Source organism: Lytechinus variegatus, chromosome 16 (assembly GCF_018143015.1).
Source record: "Lytechinus variegatus isolate NC3 chromosome 16, Lvar_3.0, whole genome shotgun sequence".
In the NCBI taxonomy this organism is placed as follows: domain Eukaryota; kingdom Metazoa; phylum Echinodermata; class Echinoidea; order Temnopleuroida; family Toxopneustidae; genus Lytechinus; species Lytechinus variegatus.
Window position 1 is genome coordinate 26,531,065 of NC_054755.1, and position 23,184 is coordinate 26,554,248.

General features: G+C 36.8%; 2 protein-coding genes across 2 annotated transcripts; both read left to right on the top strand.

Annotated features, from left to right (window-relative positions):
• The first annotated feature begins 1,465 nt into the window (after nucleotides 1-1,465).
• LOC121429960 lies at nucleotides 1,466-16,961 on the top strand. Its single transcript, XM_041627231.1, has 5 exons — nucleotides 1,466-1,977; nucleotides 13,407-13,555; nucleotides 14,987-15,259; nucleotides 15,742-16,032; nucleotides 16,511-16,961. Exons 1-5 carry the CDS (start codon nucleotides 1,911-1,913, stop codon nucleotides 16,721-16,723), a joined length of 993 nt encoding a protein of 330 aa, XP_041483165.1. The 5' UTR covers nucleotides 1,466-1,910; the 3' UTR covers nucleotides 16,724-16,961.
• A 4,347-nt stretch (nucleotides 16,962-21,308) lies between these two features.
• Nucleotides 21,309-22,394, top strand: LOC121429961 (ras-related protein Rap-2c-like). The gene has a single exon (XM_041627232.1). The coding sequence runs from the start codon at nucleotides 21,741-21,743 to the stop codon at nucleotides 22,296-22,298; it is 558 nt and encodes a 185-aa protein (XP_041483166.1). The 5' UTR covers nucleotides 21,309-21,740; the 3' UTR covers nucleotides 22,299-22,394.
• The last annotated feature ends 790 nt before the right edge of the window (nucleotides 22,395-23,184 follow it).

Below are 23,184 nucleotides of genomic sequence, written 5' to 3' on the forward strand. Positions count from 1 at the left end.
ATGGATTCATACCACTGTTAGAGGTCAGTGATTCATACATTGTTAACTATTTATATACTCTCACTTTTCAAGCCATCGTGAACACATACAACGTACTTGTAAGAATGAATGAAATAAATGGATGGCTCTACAGCCGCTTATATTCAATGCCATATAAAGCATTTTTAAAATATATATCAAAAGTGTGCAAGAAATCCAGCTCTCTCTCTCTCTCTCTCTCTCTCTTAGCTGATCCCTCCACTTCTTTGGAGATTCCTGTGTTCCAGATGGAATATGCAAAAGTGCAAAAGTGCCCCATGCATGGCAAGCTCGGTCGCCTTTTGCTCCCCCTTCTAATTTTATGCGTTTAGCCCCCCCCCCCCCCCCCCCCCGGGGGAATAATATTCGTGCATACAGCCATGCACTGCTTTGTGAGGATCGGGATAAACCATAAGCAGGAGCTGTTTCAGCAATACTTTTTGTGGCCACACTGATCAAAATCTAGTGGGGATCTATGACCCCCCCCCCTTCCAGATGGGCGTCCAGATGGTTCATTTGGTTCATTTTTTTCCGCGAGTAGGCCTACTATGCACCCGACGCGAGAGGGCTGTGGGAATGCCGATATAATCCAGGAACACTACGAAATACATGTTTCAGCTCACACTATATTCTTGCACTATTGAGTTTTGTTTAATGAGACGCGTACATCCTCTTCATTAATTCAAACATTGCTTATAATTCCCCTTTTCAGGTCACTATAAAGGGTTTCAGTTCGCGCTTCGCGCTTGCATTATATATCAGGCCAATAATTACAAGCCCCGAAAGAGCAGCTAGGGCATCTAGAAATCGTATGAGAACATTTTATTCATCTCCTATTGTAAATAAACATTGTTGCTGACATTGGACGTATTTTGGACTTAAGCTCTTTTGTTTGAGATATGGTTCGTCAGTGCAAGGGGTTCATAACCATATTACACTGTCATAGAATAACAATAACAGTGAATCAGCCCCGAATCAGCCACACCAAAAATATTTACACTGTAGCCATAACATTTTTATCGATACAAAGATTATTTATAATTGTGATTAAACAAAAAGAATAACAAGATATAACAAGTCTCTTCTTTCTGAAACGTTTGCAATGTTACTGGGTGTTGCCGATTGACGATATTATTATAGTGTATAAATAGTTTTTGACAAAATAGCTTCTGCGTATCGACAATAACTGATCGACATAACACAATCATCCGAGAAATTAGCACTTCACAATAATTTGAAGAGAAGTCTTTTTGGCTCGAAAACTGCCCTGAAATCTATTCACCAAGATAGCATTTTCCTTTTGTTTATTTTGCAAACTGTAATAACATTGTGTTACTAGAGTGATGATAATACAGCTAGTGCGGGGGGAATGTGCCAAGAAGATATTAGGTCGGAGCTCAGGAAGAAAACGACTGTATTGGTGAGTCTAATACGTTGACAGGGGTGAACTTCCAAAAGCGGCAAACCCCTTTCTTCCTCTCTCAGGAAAAGTGCTATTCATTTCTTCCAACACATGCAAGCGCGTGGTAACAGACCTTATGGGGTTATTTATAGCCACACCTACATGTGCCTTCACTCTCCTTGACTTTAATACGGATTTACTCTCGTCATGAAGAACTTCGGTGACTCTATTCCTATTTATTATCGTCCAAACAGAGGTGGACTTTCATTTTTAGAATCATAATGTAGAGTTTTAAAGGGAATTTCGTGTTGGAAAGAAAGTTGTCTTTTAAGGAGCTTCGTATCGTTTAAAGTGCATGTTTGTGGGCACTGGAGCCCGCAGTGTGACGTCACCGATATGATTCCCGCCCAGAGTATGAGATCAGCTAAAAGTTAAACGAGAGAGCTAGTGTTCGCTGCTGCTGATTCATAATTTGGTCATAATATATAAAATGGACTCAAAATCAGCGGGAAACTGCGCGGGAGCAGTCGTAATCTTCACCGGCATCATGTTCTTCGGTAAGCATACCCCGTGAACATTTAATCATTCGATATGAACACATGAACTAACCCACACAACAAAATGTGAACATGTGTGGTGTGTGCGTGTGCCTTGCCCCAATTATGTAGCTATAGTGACGAGGACTGGAGTTTTATAAAGTACTTCCTCGCTTTTCCGTGAAAGGGGAAATGGCATGCTAATTACTTAGTTGGATTTTAGAGGGAGGTTGTGATACGGGGATGGAGCAAGTGCACTGCACAGTATTAAAAAAAAATACTGGGTTTAAAGCAGGTCATAATTACCCCTATATGCCCGAAGCTTACAATAATTCCGTGTTTCCTTTTGCGGTACTTTCGTGAGCTCACTTGAAAGTATATATTCCGACCGTTCCGTTTTCTCGAGGCAAAGTTTATAGTGCCGTCGGTCAGGGGCGACTGCCACTTGTGATTTTTCAATTGAAGAAAAAAAAACGATAATAAGAATTAAGAAGACAGAAGAATTACGAAAAAAGTGGTATGGAACGTCGACCGTGGTTACGCAAAAAAAAATTCTGTCATCCCTGTGTTATTCAATTGAGAAAAAAAGATGACGTCACCTTTTTAGGTAACTCTTGTCCCTCGCAAAATATTCTGTTTCTCCCCTGCAATAGGTTCTAAAATGATAAAATTGGGCAGAGGGGGTAACTGTAATAGGTATTAAAGTATATTTTTTCTGGTTCATACATTACATTCAAAGATATGAAATTAAATCAAAGTTGAATATCTTTAGTAGTATCACTCTTCACTGATGAAGGGTTTGGAAGTTATATATATCTGTAATATTGTGCTACGGGATTTTCACCAAAATAGCTTTTATTCTTGAATTGAATTGTATTTTTAAGAACCATTGAATTCATTAATTTTTCACGAATGTCTGAAAAATATAAACAAACTTATTAAAATTGTGCCTAACCTCAACAAAGTTAACTCACCAACATATCTTTTCCTCTCCCTAATTTTGTGAAGCGCATAGAGACATTTTTGTTATGTGTTATGCGCTATACAAAAACTGACCATTGATTATTATTATTATTGTTACTATTATTATTATTATTATCATTATTTTTATCATTATTATTATTATTATTATCATCATCATTATTATTATATTTCACTTTTCAAATGCCAAATCTACTTCAGAATGTTAATTTTTCTGAACAAAAACAATTCTAATATTCATCACACTCAAATTGTTTGCCTCATATACTCCCCGGGGAGGTATATATATAGCAATTCTTTTCGGAATAGCATATTCATTTAATCCATTTTATAAGTTTTCTTTTGAAGTAAGTAGGTCTTTCATCGATCACCTATATTTTCTTACATCGTTACAATGCGCAACTAACACTGTGCAGGCTATAGTATTTGGCATGTTTGAAATCAACCACACTTCGAATTGAAAGCTGTTAAATATATCCGACATCTAATAATAATAATAATAATATATTTACCCAGGGTAGCCACTTCAGTTTCGAAAACTGTTCTACCATCTCAATTTTATTTGGATTCAAAATATAAAAAAGAAACCTTCACCGACGAGATAAGAACCTAAATATCCTTATCTCTCTCTTGTTTGCCATGCATTGTAATTTTTTGTTTAATTTTGAAAAGAAAAAGATTAAATGCAATCAATCAGTCCAATATACAGAAAAAAGGGATAGGGGTCTTGCATGGATTTGAAAAATTGTCTGAGAATCCCTCCTCCCCCCCCCCACCCCCGACCAGGCCTCTGTCTGCTGTCCCTCTGCCTCCCCCTCTCTTTCCCCTCACTCTCCCCCCTCCCCACTTTCTCCCTCTTTTGGTAAAATCCCGGATGTTAAACACAACCAGCAACACAAAATAAGATGTCCCCGGTAATGAGTAATATGTCAAAGTTACCGATATAAATCTCCAAGACAGTTCTCCACCGTCCAGAGGATATACACACCCAGGAAAATATCATAACTTTGAAGAGATATACCTTTGACATATAGAAAAAAGATGGTTGGGAGTAAAGCAGGGTTCCTTAAATATAATTCATTTTAGACAGGAGGAAGTACATTGTCTGCTTCACAGCAAAAACTGTGGTGTTAACCGGTGTACATAGAGGACCACACCAGTTATTTTACACCGGTGTTAAATTGGTGGTGTTAGTTTTACACCTATAGGTGTTATTACAACACCTGGTTGGTACATTTACACTCTTTGGTGTTATGTTCAATCTCTCGGGTGTTATTTTAACACCTCAGGGTGTGGTCCTCTATGAACACCAATTGGTGTCAGTTTTAACACCACAGTTTTTACAGTGTTGAAGTATATATAGGCACTACAGTCTTTAAAACAAAATCAGTCAAATTGATTAGACCAGTAGTCAGCTGGGTGCAACTGATATGTCTTGTCACATTTCTGACGTATATTTTTGGCAGAAATAACTATGTTCTAGTAAAATAGTCAAATATGACTAGAATAACAGATGCATCCAGCTGACCCTATTAACTAGTTGAATGTTTTGACATTTTTGACTGATTTTTTTTGTCTACATTTTTACATTGATTTCTATGCTTTTAGTATTCCGAGTACATACAATCAAAATATTATCACATGGATTCGGGCTGTAAAATTATTTTGTCCGTTTTTTTTATTGCAACCATCACCCCAAGGTTTTCTCGTAGCTTTGTACATGGAGGGTTGTCCCCTCCCCCCCCCCGGAAAATATATGTATATGATTGTCTTTTTTATACTGAATGCTTTCACAAGCTTCACCAAAGGTGTGAATTAAATCCTTCAATTTCACTTTAAAATGCAATTAAGCTCCCCCATTGACAAGTTCGGTCGCTTCGCTCACTCGCTTTTAAGTTGTTTTTCGGGTCTTTTTAATGTATTTTGCCCCCCGGGTTTTTTTTTGCATAATACGCCCATGGAATTTCTGCCCTTCTCGATGTAATGTTATGAATTTTATTTGAATTTCCTTTATCAGACGTTATTTTGCATAATCTAAGAAAGATGGAGATGGGCTCGCTCGCGTATACATAAAAAAAAAATTGTGTACCATATTTGAAACCAAAAATATTTTAGAACGTTTGTATTATTGCGCCCGAACTTAGTGATACATCAGCATTAAAAGACTGAATGAGAATTTTATTTTCCCCAAAATCTTGAGAAATGATAACTATTATTATGCTTATACTTTATATATTATTTTTCCCAAAAGTTTTGAGAAAAAAAATGATAACTAGTATAGTCTTATACTGTATACATTCAGGAAAAGAATTAATCCATCAGTTTCCAAACCAATTACGGCATCTAACATGTCTAAACTAACAAAGGAAGTCTAAAATCGAACACTTCTGTCTGGCCTTTTAGATATTATTAGCAAATTCACCGTGACATTGACGCTATTTTCTGTATCAGTCTACACCGTTATGGATTAAAGTGGAAGTCATATTCATTGGAACAATTACCTTCATAATAATGATAGTAGCCTAACTGAATCCATATGCTTTAAACATTGAATCAAACGAATGGGATGGTTAAATGCATTTCTTTGAATAATTTGTATTGAACATACTCTTGAAAATGTAATATTATTTCACCGTGTGCATTTATTGGCCTTGAATCGGAAACCACACTCTAAAAACGAATCAGTCAAAATATGACTAGTTAATAGTGTCAGCAGGGTCCATCTGTCATTCTATTCATATTTGACTTCTTTCTAGTCGTATTTTACTAGAACAGTTATTTCTGACTAGAAGATGGGTCAGAAACACTAGCGTACCTACGGGGGCATAGGGGGAAGCCTGCCCCCCCCCCCCCCCGACGAGTCAAACCCATGCAAAAGACATTATCACTGCCCCCCCTGCCGAGCTTCAAAACCTATTTTGCCCCCCCCCCCCCTGACAAGCTCGAGCTTTAAAACCTTTTTTTTCTTTTCTTTTTTTTATTGTCAACTTTTTTTCTGGTATACGATTGAAGACCTTTTAGATTGAAAACCTTTTTTTTTTTTTTTTGCTTGTCACATTTTTCGACCGGTTTGCCCCCCTGTGGACGCCACTGGTCAGAAATATGACAAGACATATCAGTTATCATGTAACTATTCCTGTGATTTAATCATCACCAAATACTCTCCCATGACCATCATCATTATCTCCAACATGGCCTTCATTTAACCATTATCACCATCACCCTCATTCATCTCCATCTTCATCATTATAAAATTTTAAACAAAATACATTTCCATTCTGCTTTATAAATGTATTTATTAATTCTGTTTGTTTCTGTTTCTATTTGTTGTAACTCCCGTAGGAACTCGGCAGGACAGCATTTTGCTGGTAAACGCTAAGCTGGTATATAACCAATTACCTTGGAAACATTTTACGTCTAGGTTAATCAGTCATAGTGGCTGACGTAATAGACGACAGATATCACTATTGGGCCTTTTTATCAAAGTGGAGACAATAGCAGAGTGGGGATTCGAACTCACAACCTTGCGATTATGAGTACAATGCTCTAACCACTGGACCACACGACCCTAATTCAATGAGTTGTATTCCGGGGTTGTCTTTTTTCAAGCAATCTGAAAACCATCCTTCTCCTGCAAACTGTAAATGTTGGATTTTTTTGTTGGTAGTAGATCATTATTTGTTTAAAATATCTTTTTTTTTATTTAGTATTTTATTTCTTTATGATTCATACAAAAATCAATTACCAATTATGATTGTTAGGTAATGAAAGTTGTGTTGTATCAGTTGCGCCCAGTTGACTACTGGTCTAGTCAATTTGACTGATTTTATTTTTGTAGTGCGCTTAAAACACGTTCTTAACATTCAATGGAAATGAAGAGTTTTCAAATATATATGAAATAAAATTATTTAAGATTTTCAGATAAACAAACAAAATGAGCGGACAGCGTCTAAATCATGACTAAAATATAAGGTAATCCTAAAGTGTCTGATGTGGTTCATATTCTGTTCTCGGGTTTATATCTAAACTGGTCTTAAGTCACGGTTTAACCATGGAAAGCAAATTGTGACACAAATCTCGATTAAACAGCCCATCAGTCACTTTCAGATAAGTTACTGTCTGGAAATAGGAACTGAGCTAGTTTTCTTTGCCGATATAGCACGACGAAAGAGCACAATAAACATACAAAACAAAAAGTTTTAGCATAAGTTTAGCATCAAATTAGACATTAAGCCTGACTTTATATAGAATTCGGGCCTATATCTCCACAAGGATATTTAACAACTCAATGCTCTACTACTCAAGTTTTACAATGTGCATTATGACACGTGCGTGATAACGATCTTTGTTTTGTATATGCACCAGTCATACATATTAATGTATCATATCAATATCTGAATATCGTCTCTTTACTTATTGCTGCACTGATGGTACCAACAATGTGGAAGAATTCAAACAACAGTCATATCATCATAGAAGACACATGTCAACCCTAAGTATTTGGGGCACTATTTTTCTCAAAATGAAAGCGCGGAGCGAAACGAAAAAAGATAATTTTGAAAGTTCTCAAAAAGGAATATATTTGTCGTCGATTAGTGTTATATATATCAAATCTTCATGTGTAATGCAAGGAAAATCAATTTAAACAGCTTTAGAACAAATTTTGTAGCCTAGTATAAACATACGATATACAACATACATATACCACAAAATGGGCCTATATGAGATTTTGGGCGCCCCACATAGATCTCCCCTACTACGCCATTGTTTGACTTTAGACGACGGGATCATATTTTGCGATTAGACAATTTTGCAACGACCACCACTTCGATACAAAAGTTTGTTGGGTTGTGAAAAAACATCATTTTAATCATCCACATTTAAAATATGGATCAACTTGCCTGGCTAATTAGGATTACTGCTATATCGAAATCCCAGGTATACTAGGATTATACATGCTGTATGCCTGTATATGTTAATGTACGCCCTATCAATTTATTAAGCAACCTGTCAGTTGGTCAATTGACCGCTCATTGAAATTTTCCAGGGGTATTATATAACAAGCAATTTTGTTTTAACCAGCTATCGGCTTTGTGCCGTGTGCCTGTGATCCAAGATAGCTACATACATGGGAAAGTTACTGATTGATGTCGAGGTTCGAGCCCAGGGGACCGTTTCATCAACATTTTTGTCCGACAAGTTGTCAGATCTGGCAACTTTCCCTGATTCTGATTGGCTGATAGGTACTGTTACTATGGTAATTGTCGGATAAAATCTTTCATGAAAAGCTCCCTTGGTCATATCTATTGGATGGTGACGAATAATCATCTGAATGATACTGGTCTGTAAACACTCAAACACACACATATTTAAAGGTCAAGTCCACCTCAGAAAAATGTTAATTTGAATCAATAGAGAAAAATCAGACAAGCACAATGCTGAAGATTTCATCAAAATCGGATGTAAAATAAGAAAGTTATGACATTTCAAAGTTTCGTTTATTTTTAACAAAATAGTTATATGAACGAGCCGGTTACATCCAAATGAGAGGGTTGATGATGTCACTCACTCACTATATTTTTTGTTTTTTATTGTTTGAATTATACAGTATTTCAATTTTTACGAATTGGACGATTAGGACCTCCTTGCCTGAAGCACAAAATGTTAAAATAATGGAATTCCACGTGTTCAGGGAGGAATGATACTTCATTTCACATGACAATAACGAGAAAATAACAATATTTCATATTTCAAACAATAAAAAACAAAAGAAATAGTGAGTGAATGACATCATCGAATCTCTAATTTGGATGTAGCTGGCTCGTTCATATAACTGTTTTTGGGAAATGAAGAGAAATTTTGAAATGTCATAACTTTCTTATTTTACATCCGATTTTGATGAAATTTTCAGTGTTATGCTTGTTGAATTTTTCTCTTTTTATTCAAATCAAGTTTTTGTTGGGGTGGACTTGTCCTTTAACCAATAATTCGTGATTAAGTTCTGTTAAAAATATGATAATTAAAATAGATATATTATAATGATATTCCGTTGTTATATACTGCATTTGGAATGAGATAACTTCTTGCGCGATGATCAGTTATTCCTGATGACACTTTGGAATTGCAGATAAGCTCAGACACACACGAAAATCACCGAGGAAGCAACCAGTAATCTAAAAATAGATTTTTATTCATAATAATGTGTCATGACAGTTTGGTCGTAGGGATGACACTTGCATTCAGTTGGCATCGAATTTTATCATGACGACTGTGTTTACACTAAATAGTTTTATCTTTATTTTGACTACATAATAGTTGGCATAGTTTCAGCGAAAATGAATGAATATGAAATAAAAATGTAAAAACACATGCGATTTAAGCGTAAAGGTACTCACCATCATAAATTTATCATTATTTAATTTATTAATTATTGATGTTCCTTTCAATTACAAAACAGGATATTTCGAAATGGTGAGAAGGAAACTTACCCCCTCAGTGAAATAAATTAATGAATAATGATAAAAATAAAATGAAATGAATTTAAAGGAATATATATGTTTTAATATGATATTCAAGACATGCTCCATGTACCTTTTAAACCAAAAAATATATAAAATGTGCAATAAATCCTTCATTCAGAATTTCAAATTGAAAAAAAAACAACAACAACAAAGGCTTTGGCAATCAGCTTGTTTATTTTGCTCCCCTACTAATACATGTATACACTATATTATGTACATTTCATTATATTATGTTAATTATCATGTATATCATCGAACGTAGTTAATAATATATAAAAACAATTTGCATTATACTTTACGTTCTTTTGTAAAAAAAAATCAAATTTGAATTTTGAACAGGTTACGAAGATTTTGTAATAATACCATATACGGGAAAGTTAGTTTGCTTTCGGAGTGTATGGCGGTACATGGACGTCAGCCAATAACGACCATGACAATTTGGAACGACCATTCACTAAACAAAAACAATCATAATTTGATGATTGTTTGAGTCTCGGTTTCAATGAATAGACTTCACTAGCCCAATAGCACATAAACAAATTCTTAAATTGGGCTTTAGCCAGAAAATTACATGTGACAGTAGATTAGATAGAATATGAGAGCGTCGATGTCATGTTTAGTGACCATTGGTTTCAAAACATATTGTTCATTTCTGCGCTTCTGAAGATGGACAATATTGATATGAAAATAACAACGTGCATGCTATTGGCGTACAGATGGCTTTAGGCTTGGGGTCATGGATCCCCCCCCAAAAAAAAAAAAAAGTAGTAATAATATAAAATAAATAAATAAACGAATGAATAAATAGATAAATAAATGAATAAATAGATGAATAAATATATTCTTGAAAAAAAAACACGTGAAACAATAAATCATTTTTTGAATCTCAATGTCAAGATTAAAACGGCCAAAACGTTTTGCTCGCTCGTAGCTCTTTAGGAACTTTGCCCCATACCTGGCCCCTTATCTAGCCCTACCAAATGTTATGGCTCATATACTGGCTGACTAGTGCATGCAGCATGCAAATCATTGTTTTATGTATATTTCTCCAAAATATAAATTTAAAGTATATGATTTAATTTAAGATGTTATTGACAAAATATAGACGAAAAGTAAAATGGTTATGTAGAAGTTCAAATATGAAGATGTATATTTGAGTGTTCATATAGTTCTTTTTCATTCATAATAGTCTCAATAACGCGCATAAAAATATTTTAATTCGTTATCTAAATAGAGACGTTTATTGACAGAATGTTAATCCGCACAATTTAAAAAAGAGGGATTTGAAGAAGTACTGAAGTAAATAAGAAGAAACTTTCTCTCATAATAGATTTATTTTGTATTTTTTTAAAGTGTATTTGTCTTTTTTTTAAAATTTTCTTAGAGGATAGGTGTCAAGAGTGACATTCTCCTTTTAGGCATTTTTTTTTGGGGGGTGGTGTCTCCGAATTCCATTAACCCAGTTAAATGAGAGGGAAATGCTTCCGGGTTAATGACCCGGTATAGCAAAGCACCCGGTCTCGTCACCTTGCTCGCAGCTATTGGCGACTTGAGCCTATTAGACGTTTGCAATGTTTCTAGCCAATTGACTTCACGACTGTTTGGTCAAATCAATCGGTAGCACGTGTCTTAAAATGTCAATTTTTTGCCTCAATAGTTTCCTAAAATACAATACTGCAATGCATAGAGGAAGATTTTCACGGGGCTTTTCATGGGGAGGGGGGGGGTTCTCGTTGGAGTCGTTGCTCTACAAATGTGGCTGGGGTCACCGGTACCTATTGGACTAACATAAAACATAAGGAGACTTAATTGATAGCTATATTTTTAGAGATCCAACTCAATGGGGGCAGCCCCCCCCCCCCATTGGTGGCGGAAGACAAAAAATTTAGGGGGTGTCCACCTGAAATTTTGTGATGGACACAGTTAAAAAATTGGACAAGCGCCCCCCCAATTTTTTTTTATTTTTTTAATGAATTGTTAACCAAAAATGTTTGACAAGCAAAAAAAAAAAAAGAAAAAGGTCATCAACCTAAATTTTAGGGGGGGGGGTCAACACACGTTGCAAGGGGGTCCACGTGAATTTAGGGGGGGACGCAGGAAAAAATTTGACAAGCAAAAAAAAAAAAGTACCAAACAAAATTTTAGGGGGGACCGTTTTTTCCGCTTTCCATTTGATCTAGAGCACGCTTTTTTATTGATTTTTTTTTTACAAATAATTATGATTGGTGATTTAAATCAAAAATGAGAATTGTTGATGTTAACTAATTTCAAATCGATGATTTTTTTTTAATGAAGGTCACTAGGATGGGCGTTATCTTATTTGACATAAAAAGTCTTGTTGGTGATACATAGTCGTGATTTAGAAGTGGTTTTAGTGATGATAATGTGCTGTAGTGAAAATAATGATGACGATGAGGAGGAGGATGATGGCGTAATCGACGACGACGATGATGATATATAATCATGATAATGATTGAATTTATATTGCCTTCTTTGGATAAGGAATTGAACTTCAACGCGTTTACTTCAAGCATTCGCTTAATTTTCTTAATGGCGTGGTTCACCCTGAAGAAAACTTTGTTGTAAAAATCGCCGAAAAAGTAATAAAAAATATTAGTGAAGGTTTGAGGAAAATCCGTTAAAGAGTAAGAAAGTTATTAGAGTTCAAAGTTTTGGATTTGTGACGTCATAGACGAGCAGCTGCCCCATGTGTTATGTAATATAAAATGCATGAATTTTAAATTTTGTATGGTTCCTAAATGACTTAATTGTGTTTTCTATTCATGATTGGGTGTGAAATGATTTGTCTATTGATATACAAAAGGTACAGAGAAAACCATTTTCAATTTTCTGAGAAAATGACATTTCATTGACTTTTTACCATTCACTATGTAGGAATGCTGCTCGCATATGACGTCACAAATCAAATAATTGAAATTCTAATAACTTTTTTATTATTTGATGAATTTTTCTCAAACCTTCGGCATTATTTTTTCTGCTATTTTTACAATAAACTTTTTGTCAGGGTGAACTTCCCCTTTAATGAAATCGTACTAAAACTTTCTCAGGTTTTCTTTTTTCCCCGATGAACTTTTGGGCATTGTATATGTTGCAAAGAGTGCGCTCTATGATTCATAATGAAGCTTACAAATTGTGCCATGTCGATTCATGACAGGTATATAACGAGTTTTAACAAGGGCAGTCCGCATCACTATTAGAGGTAACGGGAAGGGGGCCAGGCCTGGGGCGCCTGTATACAAATCTTTTCACGATATAGGCTTACGTGTATACAAAGGACATTGACATACATAAGTGAATTTCATGATTATTCGTTTATTGGTGGTCAGAAAGCGTTGTTTAGTGGAGAGGAATTGTAACGGATGTGCACCCTGATATCAAAGTTCAATGCTAAGCATTTACTCTTATTCTATTTTGGTTGAGCTTATATTGCCTTACTAAGAGCTTGGTCACATTTTGTATGTAATTGAACAATTTTTAACGGAGTCATTGCTCATTTCAAATTAAATATTTTCCATACAGTATATTACATATGATAATTATTATGATAATTTTCTTGTTTTCACAATAAAGATATCAATGATAAAACTAATTTGATGAATCAAATAAATTTATGTCAGTTAACTCATGAGTGAACGAAACAACGAATGGATGTTTTGATGGATGGATGGATGGACGAACGAACGAACAAACGACAGATTGAATGAATGAATGAATGAATGTAAAAAAATCTATATGGATAAATAAACAAACAAACAAACAAACCAATTAGCAACGTTTAATAATTTTCTTTAAAGATTATTGAACGCGTTATGACACTTTAACTGAACGTAAATATAGATTATTTTAAAGAAGAAAGTAAAAATGACGTAAACGGAGATCTTTTTAAATTAGTCATCAATCATGTCAATTTCCATTCTTTTGCAACAGGAATAGCAAGATTGACCGTCGCAACAAAGTGCTACAAGTGTGATTTCTGGCCAATCAACGGAACGGATGAGTCGTGTTTATACCCAAATGATTTTTCATCAGTATGGATGGACGGTATCGAGATTGTCGAGTGTGAACACGCTTGTTTCGTAAGTATGAATATTTTGGGAGATAAAGTCATGTACGTAGGTGTGTATAGTGAGAGATACAAAACAAAGCAAATGGGATAAAAAGTCAAGACCTCACTCCCAGAGGCGTCGATTATGGGGGGGCAGGGGGGGCGATCGCCCCACCAATGAAAATATTGGGGGGCAAACATATCGTTTTGCCCCCCCAATAATTCCGCATGTGCTAAAAATAAAATAAGATTGTAATATTACACAGAAATCAGCAAGCGAGATTGAGATACACAACTCGTTCTTCCTCTAAAATCGTGCTCAAAATGTCCACTTTTCAGATTGGAATATCAAAAAAATTTCAGCTCGCGCTTCGCGCTCGCATCATTTCTGTATCAAGAACCTATACTCTCCATGATTAAATAGGTGAATATGGTCCCGTTTTCAGTTCTAAACCTCAAAAGAACTCCCACTTCGACTTGCAATAATCTTTTGTTGGATATATATATCTTGTTCTTTATTAAAAACGTCCATTAAACTCATTTTTTTTCAGATCGAAATATCAAAATTTTCAGCTCGCGCTTCGCGCTCGCATTAACGTGCTGGTGAGTATATATATGTGTGTGTGTGTATACATATATATATATGTACACATATATATATAGGCATATGTGTGTGTGTGTGGGTTTGTTTTGTGTGATCGAGCGCTTTTGGAAAATTGATTCATGATTTTGCCCCCCCAATCTGAAAAATGGATCGACGCCCCTGCTCACTCCCATACACACACACATATACCTAAACAAATATCCTTTTTTAATGTTCTTTCAGGGGCATATAGAAACTTACCCAAGACTCAAATATGATTCTGTTGCCGGCAATAATTATATTTGATGTTCCCCTCAAGGCCAGCTAATATTATATGATTATTTTGGTTCTTTTTAATTTGCTGATATTGTGAGTTTTGCTTTAAATTTCGATTTTTTTTTATGGAGGGGGCATCATTGGATAGCCAACAATATATTCTTTCAATATTTGAAATAAAAATATGATCGTGAAAATTACCTTCAAGTCCCTTTTTGCGGGAAGCCGACGCATTAATTGTACGTTTGCTTGAACTTAGGAAACAAATTCGATCATGATAATAAAGTTGTTTCGTTAACCTCATGTTTGAAAAAATGTTTTGCCCAATAAAAAAAAAATAATAATAATAATAATGAGACTTGTAAAGCGCAAAATCCACTCTGTAGAGTGCTCAAGGCGCATAAAGAGCTAAGAGTTAAATAGCAAAGTTTTTAGAAGATTTTTGAAAGTTTCGACAGAGGTACATTTTTTTTATGTCTTCAGGAAGGCTATTCCACAAAGTGGGGCATGCAAAAGCAAATGATCTTTCCCCCCAAGTTTTTGAAACTTTTAATATGAAGAGTATTATATTTCAGTTCAAATCATTTTTATTTGTACTATCAGGTATCAAACAATTCACTCGGCGGACCTGAGTCGATACACATCTCGCGTGGCTGCTACGAAGACGAATACTGTCCCGATATCTGCCTGGTCGATCCCCTCGATGGGTGGGAGTCGTGTACGCACTGCTGCGACGACGACCTCTGCAACGATCTCCTGCCCGAGGAGAACTTCGAGGACAGCACGTGGTGCTACGACTGCGGTAGCCACGACATCGATTGTGTGAACCCGTCGATGGAGACGACTGTGAGGACGACGTGCGACACGGCCTGCGAGGTCAATGAAACTCATGTTTAAAGTTTCCTTTTAAACATTTTCAAAGAAACAACAAAATACATTATTCCATTATAAAATTATTTTGACAACTTAAAAAGTGTGTAAAATGCATTGTAAACATATTTTTTTAAACGCGTTGGAAAACATTATAAAGCCATTAAACTTGACATTAAAATGACTATTAAACGTTTAAGAATAGTAAATAATTATTTTTATGCGCTTCGCGCTCAAAAATTATGTATTATGTATTTTTCGCGCACAGCGCGCCGAAAATTTGGGAAGATTTTTTCACCCAGATCAAGGCAGACCTTTTTTCTCCTCTCTGTTTTCTTGCTCCTTCTTTCTGCCCGTTTCTTCACCCTTTTTTCGCTTCTTGAAAAATCTTTAAGGGTAGTCGCTCCATATCCCTCGACACGCGGCCCTTCGTTGAACTCATGTTATCTATTAAACCACTCTTCTCTCATCTTATTTTTTTGTCACAGATGAATGTATACATCTCCGAACAAACGTCTGTAATGCGAGGTTGCGCCCTGAGTGAAGACGATTGCAACGATTGTGATGATAAAGAGGATTGCACGTTCTGCTGCGAGGGTTCGTTCTGTAATGACGCACCTCCTGACGTCATCGCACGGAAATCCAACTTGACGCAAGACTGCTTCTCGTGTTATTACAGCCCTGACGCATTCGAAGTGCAGGACAGCAGAGCGTGTGGCACGGAGTTCGATCCCAATGGTGTGGGCGTCGAACTGGTGCAATGTTCGGGGGTTTGCAAGGTAGGTAAATGCCAAGGTACATGCATGTATAAGGCACTTGCATGGGGGCGTAGCTGATGGGGTGGATGATAAGGACCTAAAGACCGTAACAAGGCATGACCTAAGTAACACAGAAGTGAAATTTTCTCGAATTTTCGTACATCGAAGTGAGGACTTTGCATCTTAATCGTGTTCGTTTAATTATTTTTTTTTATTCCATCTCGGAACCGCCTTTAATTTGGTTTGGCAAAGGATCGTCGTAGATGGAGCTATTAAAGATTAATGTTATCACAAACATTGGCTGACAAAATTGATACCTGTTTGTTCACAACAAGAAAAAGATGAGAGGGGAAGGAAAGGGGAACATGATTTTATGTTCTATGATCCTTCTTTTTTAGATTACAAAGAACAAATAATAAACAACGCCACTACTGAGTTTGATCCTCTTTAAAACATAAGAATCTTATTACTTGTGTCTTAATTTTTGTTTTCGTTTCAGAAAGTGGTATCTGGCCAGTCGATAGAACGATCCTGTGTTCATAACTTGGAGGACTGTCACGCAGGGTGTCGAATATTCGGCTCATGCACGTACTGCTGCGAAGGAAACAATTGTAATACTGGACATCACAGTATACATATCAACATTTTATTACCATTTTTGACAGCACTTCTTGTTTGCTTCATGATACAACGCCATCGACAGTTATTATAACACAGAGTGAATGGCCAATTGGCGCATTTTGTATTCCTTATGTACTTTGATAATCGGCGTTTCGACGGACCTTAATGATAAAAATATTGTCACGCTTACCGACTGGAGATGCGCAACTTATTAGACGGGGATGTTTGAAATCAGGGCTTATATTTTCTTTTGAGATGCGATGTACGTTTCTGTATTTTTGTGCCGTAAAGGGGATGTTTTAGAAGTGTAGACAGTTATTACTCAGCATTTCAACGGAACAAAATGCAACGGAACCATAATTATGGAACAATAGCTTATTGACTCCCCGGTTGACTCCACAGCGGTTAATTCTGGTCACGTACGTGAGACGACGTTCCGGAAGTGGCGACGGACCGGTTGGGCGCACTGGCAACGTTGAACGAACGTAGACTGTACAGAGTTGTCTTCTTATCTTCTTTTCTATCAGTAGGAGTAGGACTATATGCTTCAGTCGTCGCCACATACTTGCCATCAGTTTCTTTGATTTATAACAGCAGGAGTTAAACATATAAATAATATTCTCCGGTGTCAAGTGTTACGTTGGTCATTAGGGTTCAGCAGTTTCAAAGAAAATGCCCCGACTACTGATTTATATTTATGATGGGTTGCAGGAAAAAAAGATACATATTGGGATGAAAATACAATATCTCTAAGACTGTGTATATATATGAAAGTATTTTTGCAATTAATTTGTGATCAACGAAATGGTCTTATGTTTTGTTAGTCATAGTAGCTAGCTGCTTGCACTGAATGATTTGTATTGCATCCGGTTGATAATACAATAATAGTGCTTTCTAGCTGAGATGTAAATGTACATGACAAACATTTTATCTTCCCATGCAGGTGGTGTGTAATTAGGAAAACATCAGACAAGATTATACACTGCAAAAACTCTGGTGTTGATCTAACACCAGCCCGGGATCTATTATGTCACACCAGAGAAGTATTGAAACAACACCAGTTTGGAATCAAACCGATGCTGTTATGATACTTAGTGTTGTATAAACACCTATCTGGTGTTAGACCAAAACCAAATTGGTGTTGCTTAACACTTCTCTGGTGTGGACAAGTATGTAGATTCTGGGCTGGTGTTAATTCAACACCAGAGTTTTTGCAGTGTAGGGGATTTTCGCTCGGCAACACACGACAGATTCAAGAACACAGTAAATGTATTGAAAATGCCCTTCAACAGACAATGATCAGTAAAGAGGTCTTTGTCGAAAATTGGTGAACCTGAACAGCAGTTTCGTCCTCAGTTTCGAAGCTGACGAAAAATTGCAAATATATCGTTTGTCAAGTGCCCAGGACGAAATCGCTATTTTGATTCACAAATTTCCGAAAAAAAAGGGAATTTCTTGTTGTTCATTGTCATGAAAAGCATTTGACAATATTTTCTTGAATCCATCATCCGTCCGAAAGCGAAACTCCTAATTTTTAACTGGCACGAACGAACTACTATACCTAACATAGGTACTTGCAACGTTCACCAGTGGCAGTGGCGTACCCCCCCCCCAAAAAAAAAAAAAAATATATATATGTATATCACGACCAAGGAGGAAAAAATAAAAGGGAAGAGAGAAGGGTGAAATATGATATCATTTTCTGAATATTATGTCTAAATTTATCACAAAATTTGATTTTTTTGTAATAAAACTGTCAACATTTTTGCTCGCTTGCAACTTTAACGCGATAAGCAAAATAAATTTTTAATGTTTTTTTTTTTGGGGGGGGTCATTACGCCACTGATGTTTACCTTATTACTTTATGACAGGAACTTTCATGTTTTAGAGGATTTTATTCATTTATTTATTTATTTAGGTGAAATCTTGCACCCTATTCATTTGTTTCTGACTTCAACCAGAAATTATACAGGTTGCACCCCCAAAATGTGCGTCTTTGCACCTAAGTGTGGAAATAGTGTTTGCCTTCAAAATGTGCAAATTTGCACCTTCCCAGAAGGGTACAACTCTGCACCTACATATCTGGAAGCTGTAGCTAACTGTACCCAAAAGGCGTTTTCTGGTGCAAAGTTCACCCGTGCAAAATATCTTCTTCTTTTTTTTCTAAAAGTGTGGATTCAGAACTAACCCGCTGTCCATCTTGTCTTATTTCACGACGGTACGTTATTGCTCTGTTGTCATGGTAATTATAAATTGTGATTTTCGTGATTATGGAGTAATGTTTTTAGCCCATATATTTTTCTTTTGTTCATTAAGGAATCAAAAAATGTTCGTCAAGAAATAAAGACATTCACAGTTTGAGATATTCAACGGCTAGAAATACATATTGTTTATAGATTGTGTATAAATAGATTTATTTGAATACTAAATTCCTGTGTGAAGGGCTGATATTTTTATGCATTGGAACGTTTAGATGAGTAGACTATGACATCAACATTTCCCTACACTCTATATTTCAAGGATTTGAAAAACAAATCCAGATCGGCTTTGAATAGTGACCAGCCGAATACTCGATTAACTATGAATCTTGAGAATTAAATTTTCAATCTCAGAAGATTTGAATCCATGTATTTTAGCTTTGTATTAAGATCCACAAAGTTTAAATATAAATCTAGTAATATTCGGCTAGTGCACTATTCCAGTCGATCAGGATTAATCTAATCCTTGGAATTTAGATGGAACACCCGACTCTAAGTTGTACAGTCATTCCAATAATGTTTTCAAAAGCTGCGAAAAATATGTGTTTTTAAAACACCATCACCTCCCCCCCCCCTCCAAGAGCCTATTTCCAGGCATGCCAGGCCATAAACTTGCATGCCTGTTTTTCCATTAGTGGAGCATTTTGTACAGTAATTAAAAAATATATATAAAAGAGAGAGCGAAGTGAGTGAATTGAAAAGAAGTGCGTTTTTCCTGTTTTTGTTTTTCTTTCTTTCTTCCTTTCTTGCTTTCTTTCTTGCTTTCTTTTGGCTTGCTTTCTTTCTTTCTCAAGTTCTTTCTTTCTTTTGAAAGTAGGAGGGGGGCTGACGATGCAAAAGATCAAAATCAGATGGGTTTTAAAAAAAAGTTCGGGGGCTGAAGCCCCGCGGCAGCCCCTTCCCCCGTTTCCGCGGTCCCTGTATTCAGGGGCGGAAATCTCTCCCAAAAGGTAGGGGGGACAAGGGGCTGGAAAATTTGACAAGCAAAAAAAAGGGTTATCACCCCAAATTTAAGATTATTTCGGCGAAAATAACCCCAATTAGACAAGCCAAAAGAAAAAAAGTTATCTTTGGTCATCTCGTCCTAAAATACATGTTTTATTTCGATTTTGAATAATGTATTCATATAATTTATCATCATAAAAGATCACAAATAGTCAGGCGCGGATCCAGGCGGGAGGGGGCCGAGCCGGCCCCCCCCCCCCTATTTTTTGACAACCTGCAGAAAAAAGTGTACTCTTTATCTTGATAGAAACTACGAAAAGCAGGAAGAAAAGTAAGAAAGAGCTATTATACCCATGATGTGTAATTTGCGCCTCGTAACCGCCGGCCCGTCCCCGAAAGGAAACAAGAAAAGGATGAGGGGAAGAATTGGAAAATAGACTTTATATAAAAAATTTCGCTCGCGCATCGCGCTCGCATTGCCTGTGTAATGAATCCTATTCAAGAGGATTAAATGGCACTTTATATATCCAGTTCTGAAATCAATTTGCACACAATATTTTAGCTCACACATCAAGCTTTCATTATTTTGTTTGATTTACACAATTGATATATCAAAATTTTCAGCTCGCGCTGCGCGCTCGCAATGTTTTATTTGTGAGATACCTATCCTCTTTGGAAATTCTTTCCAAAATTTGTCAAAATGCTCCTGTATCATGTCAGTATATCAAAAAATTAAGCTCGCGCTTGCATTTAATTGTTTGAGACACACAAGCTTGTTCTTAAATTTTAAATAAAAACGCGCTTAGACCGTCCATTTTTCATGTCGGAATATCACTCTCATTATTTAATTTGTGATACTTGTATCCTCTTCATTAATCACTAAAAACAGTCCTAATTGAGTCCCTTAATTTTCACTGTATTAAAATTTCGGCTCGCGCTTCGCGCTCGCATTGTTTAGTTGGATACTTATCTTTGTTCATGATTATAAAAACTGCTCAGAATCTTCAGTTCTATAAGGACAACAAAATTAAAGAATTTTTGCTCGCGCTTCGCGCTCGCATTTTATATGAAGATCACATAAAATACCTTATCTTGTTTATAACAATAAAAACGAACATATACTTAAAACTTCAGTCTTTAGTTAGGACTACCCCCTGAAAAACCAACAAAATATAGAATTATGGCGGCCAATCGAGAAAAATGTTGCTGAAAATATTTTTCGCCCCCCCCCCTATTGGCGAAAGCTGGATCCGCCCCTGAATAGTAGGGGGACATTTGACATTGTGTCCCCCCCATCTACTATTTTGATTTTGAGTAGGGGGGGACACGCCTGTATTGTGTGAGCAAAATGAATTTCCATATAAAGACGTTAAAATGAAATTGAATTCATATTTTTTTGCTTCAATGTCAGCCGTCTAAGAACTTGACTGCTGCCCTCAATCGACTTATTTGCAAATACTTTTACATGACTTTTTCTGACATAACTTTTGAGCTGTGATTTTGTGTTTCACTTCTCTTGAAAACTTAACATTCGGTTAGTTTACTGACAATGATCAATGGAGTTAACATAAATTAACGATTTTAATACAATAAAAAGAGCGCTGTCGACTTGGAGAGGGACGTTCTTGTTACTTACTCTTGATTTGCTGTAGCAGACTGAAAAATAATCTCTGTCTTGCTCTGTTCATTCGATAAAGTTCAGCGTGAGTGATTGTGCCTCGCCCTCAGCTCACTGCACGGTCGCCTCAACCTCGCCGCCTGGCTGAGCCGCCTATAGTGTGTCGAGTTCCCACGGTCGCGATCATCAGCTGTTCTTCAAGTCATAACCCGTGTGCTGCGCCCCTGTGCAAGTACACTGTCTTGAATTGTGAGATTTCGGCGAAGAAATCACTAAAATAAACCAACATGAGGGAGTATAAAGTCGTCGTTTTAGGAAGTGGAGGAGTGGGCAAAAGTGCCCTGACAGTGCAGTTTGTTTCGGGAAACTTTGTCGAAAAGTACGACCCAACAATCGAGGATTTTTATCGCAAAGCCATCGAAGTTGAGAACACCATGGCTATCCTGGAAATTTTGGATACGGCTGGAACAGAACAGTTTGCGTCAATGAGGGATTTATACATCAGAAACGGGCAAGGTTTTCTTGTAGTTTACAGTGTTACGAGCAAACAGTCCTTCGGAGATGTTCTTAATATTCGTGAGCAGATTGTCAGAGTTAAAGGAACTGATCGAGTCCCCATGGTTCTTGTTGGAAATAAAGCAGATTTGGAGCAAGAGCGGCAGGTTCCCACCAGTGAAGGGATGATCCTCGCCAACCGATGGGGCGTGCCCTTCTATGAGAGCTCCGCTAAGAGCACACAGAATGTGAACGATGTATTCGCCGATTGTGTGGTGGAAATCATGCATATATTGGCGCCCCACAAGCAAGCCAGCGGGGGCTGTTGTTCCAAGTGTGTTTTATTGTGATTTATTTCTTATCTACATAAGGTGAGTAGAATAATCAAACCCTCTTTGTCCGATCAATCTCTGTTCACCTTTCAACACGGGCCGCGGTGCGCGGAACAGTTTTCATAGTGGGGGGGGGTGAGCCTAAAGTGGGGGGCTGACCATGCTAAAAATCACAATCATATATGATATGGCCATTATTATGTTTTTGTACATGGTTTTGGAAAAAAGTGGTGGGCTGAAGCCCCCCCCCCCCCCCCGGTTCCACAGCCCCTGCAACACTCTTCATCGATTCACATTTGAATTATGTAATGCATGGTTTGGGAAAAAAGTGGGGGCTGAAGCCCCATCCCCCCCACCCCCCCCCCCCCCCCCGGTTCCACGGCCCCTGCAACACTCTTCATCGATTCACATTTCAATTGTGTAATGCATACAAAATGGACGAGTGGTTCCCAAAATGCAAAACCATGATTTGGGTTGACCCTCTTGTGGTATTTTTTTTATTTTACATGAGAAGTTGAAAAAAAATATCCTGGGACTTGGAAGCCAAGCATTAAACAGGTAAATTGCATACTTTGTTCTTGACCTGGGTTTAAATCAAGTTCCACATGTGTATTGTATCGTTGACATTGAGAAATGATTGAGGCCTAGCATGATGAAATGAGGAAGGGCAGTGTTACAGCCAAGGGGTAGGGGTGGGACAGGGGCTAGTAATGATTTTTCCCCAATTATTAAATCTACACTTGTAGGCCTAGTAGTAAAAAAAAGAGAAGAAAGAAAAGAAAAGAAAGGGGTTGAAAGAAGAAAAATACAAGAGTATAAAAAAAGGTCTGTTGAGTTGAGGTGTGAATGTACATGTATGCGAATGAGACAGTAAATATTGCGTTGCACATTATGGCTTAAACCT

Bases quoted from the DNA above. Each gene is read 5' to 3' on its own strand.
- LOC121429960 (XM_041627231.1), top strand. From the start codon at position 1,911: ATGGACTCAAAATCAGCGGGAAACTGCGCGGGAGCAGTCGTAATCTTC. The intron at 15,260-15,741 runs GTCAATGAAACT...TTTTTGTCACAG, and splicing joins CGTGCGACACGGCCTGCGAG to ATGAATGTATACATCTCCGA. The intron at 16,033-16,510 runs GTAGGTAAATGC...TTTTCGTTTCAG, and splicing joins AATGTTCGGGGGTTTGCAAG to AAAGTGGTATCTGGCCAGTC.
- LOC121429961 (XM_041627232.1), top strand. From the start codon at position 21,741: ATGAGGGAGTATAAAGTCGTCGTTTTAGGAAGTGGAGGAGTGGGCAAA.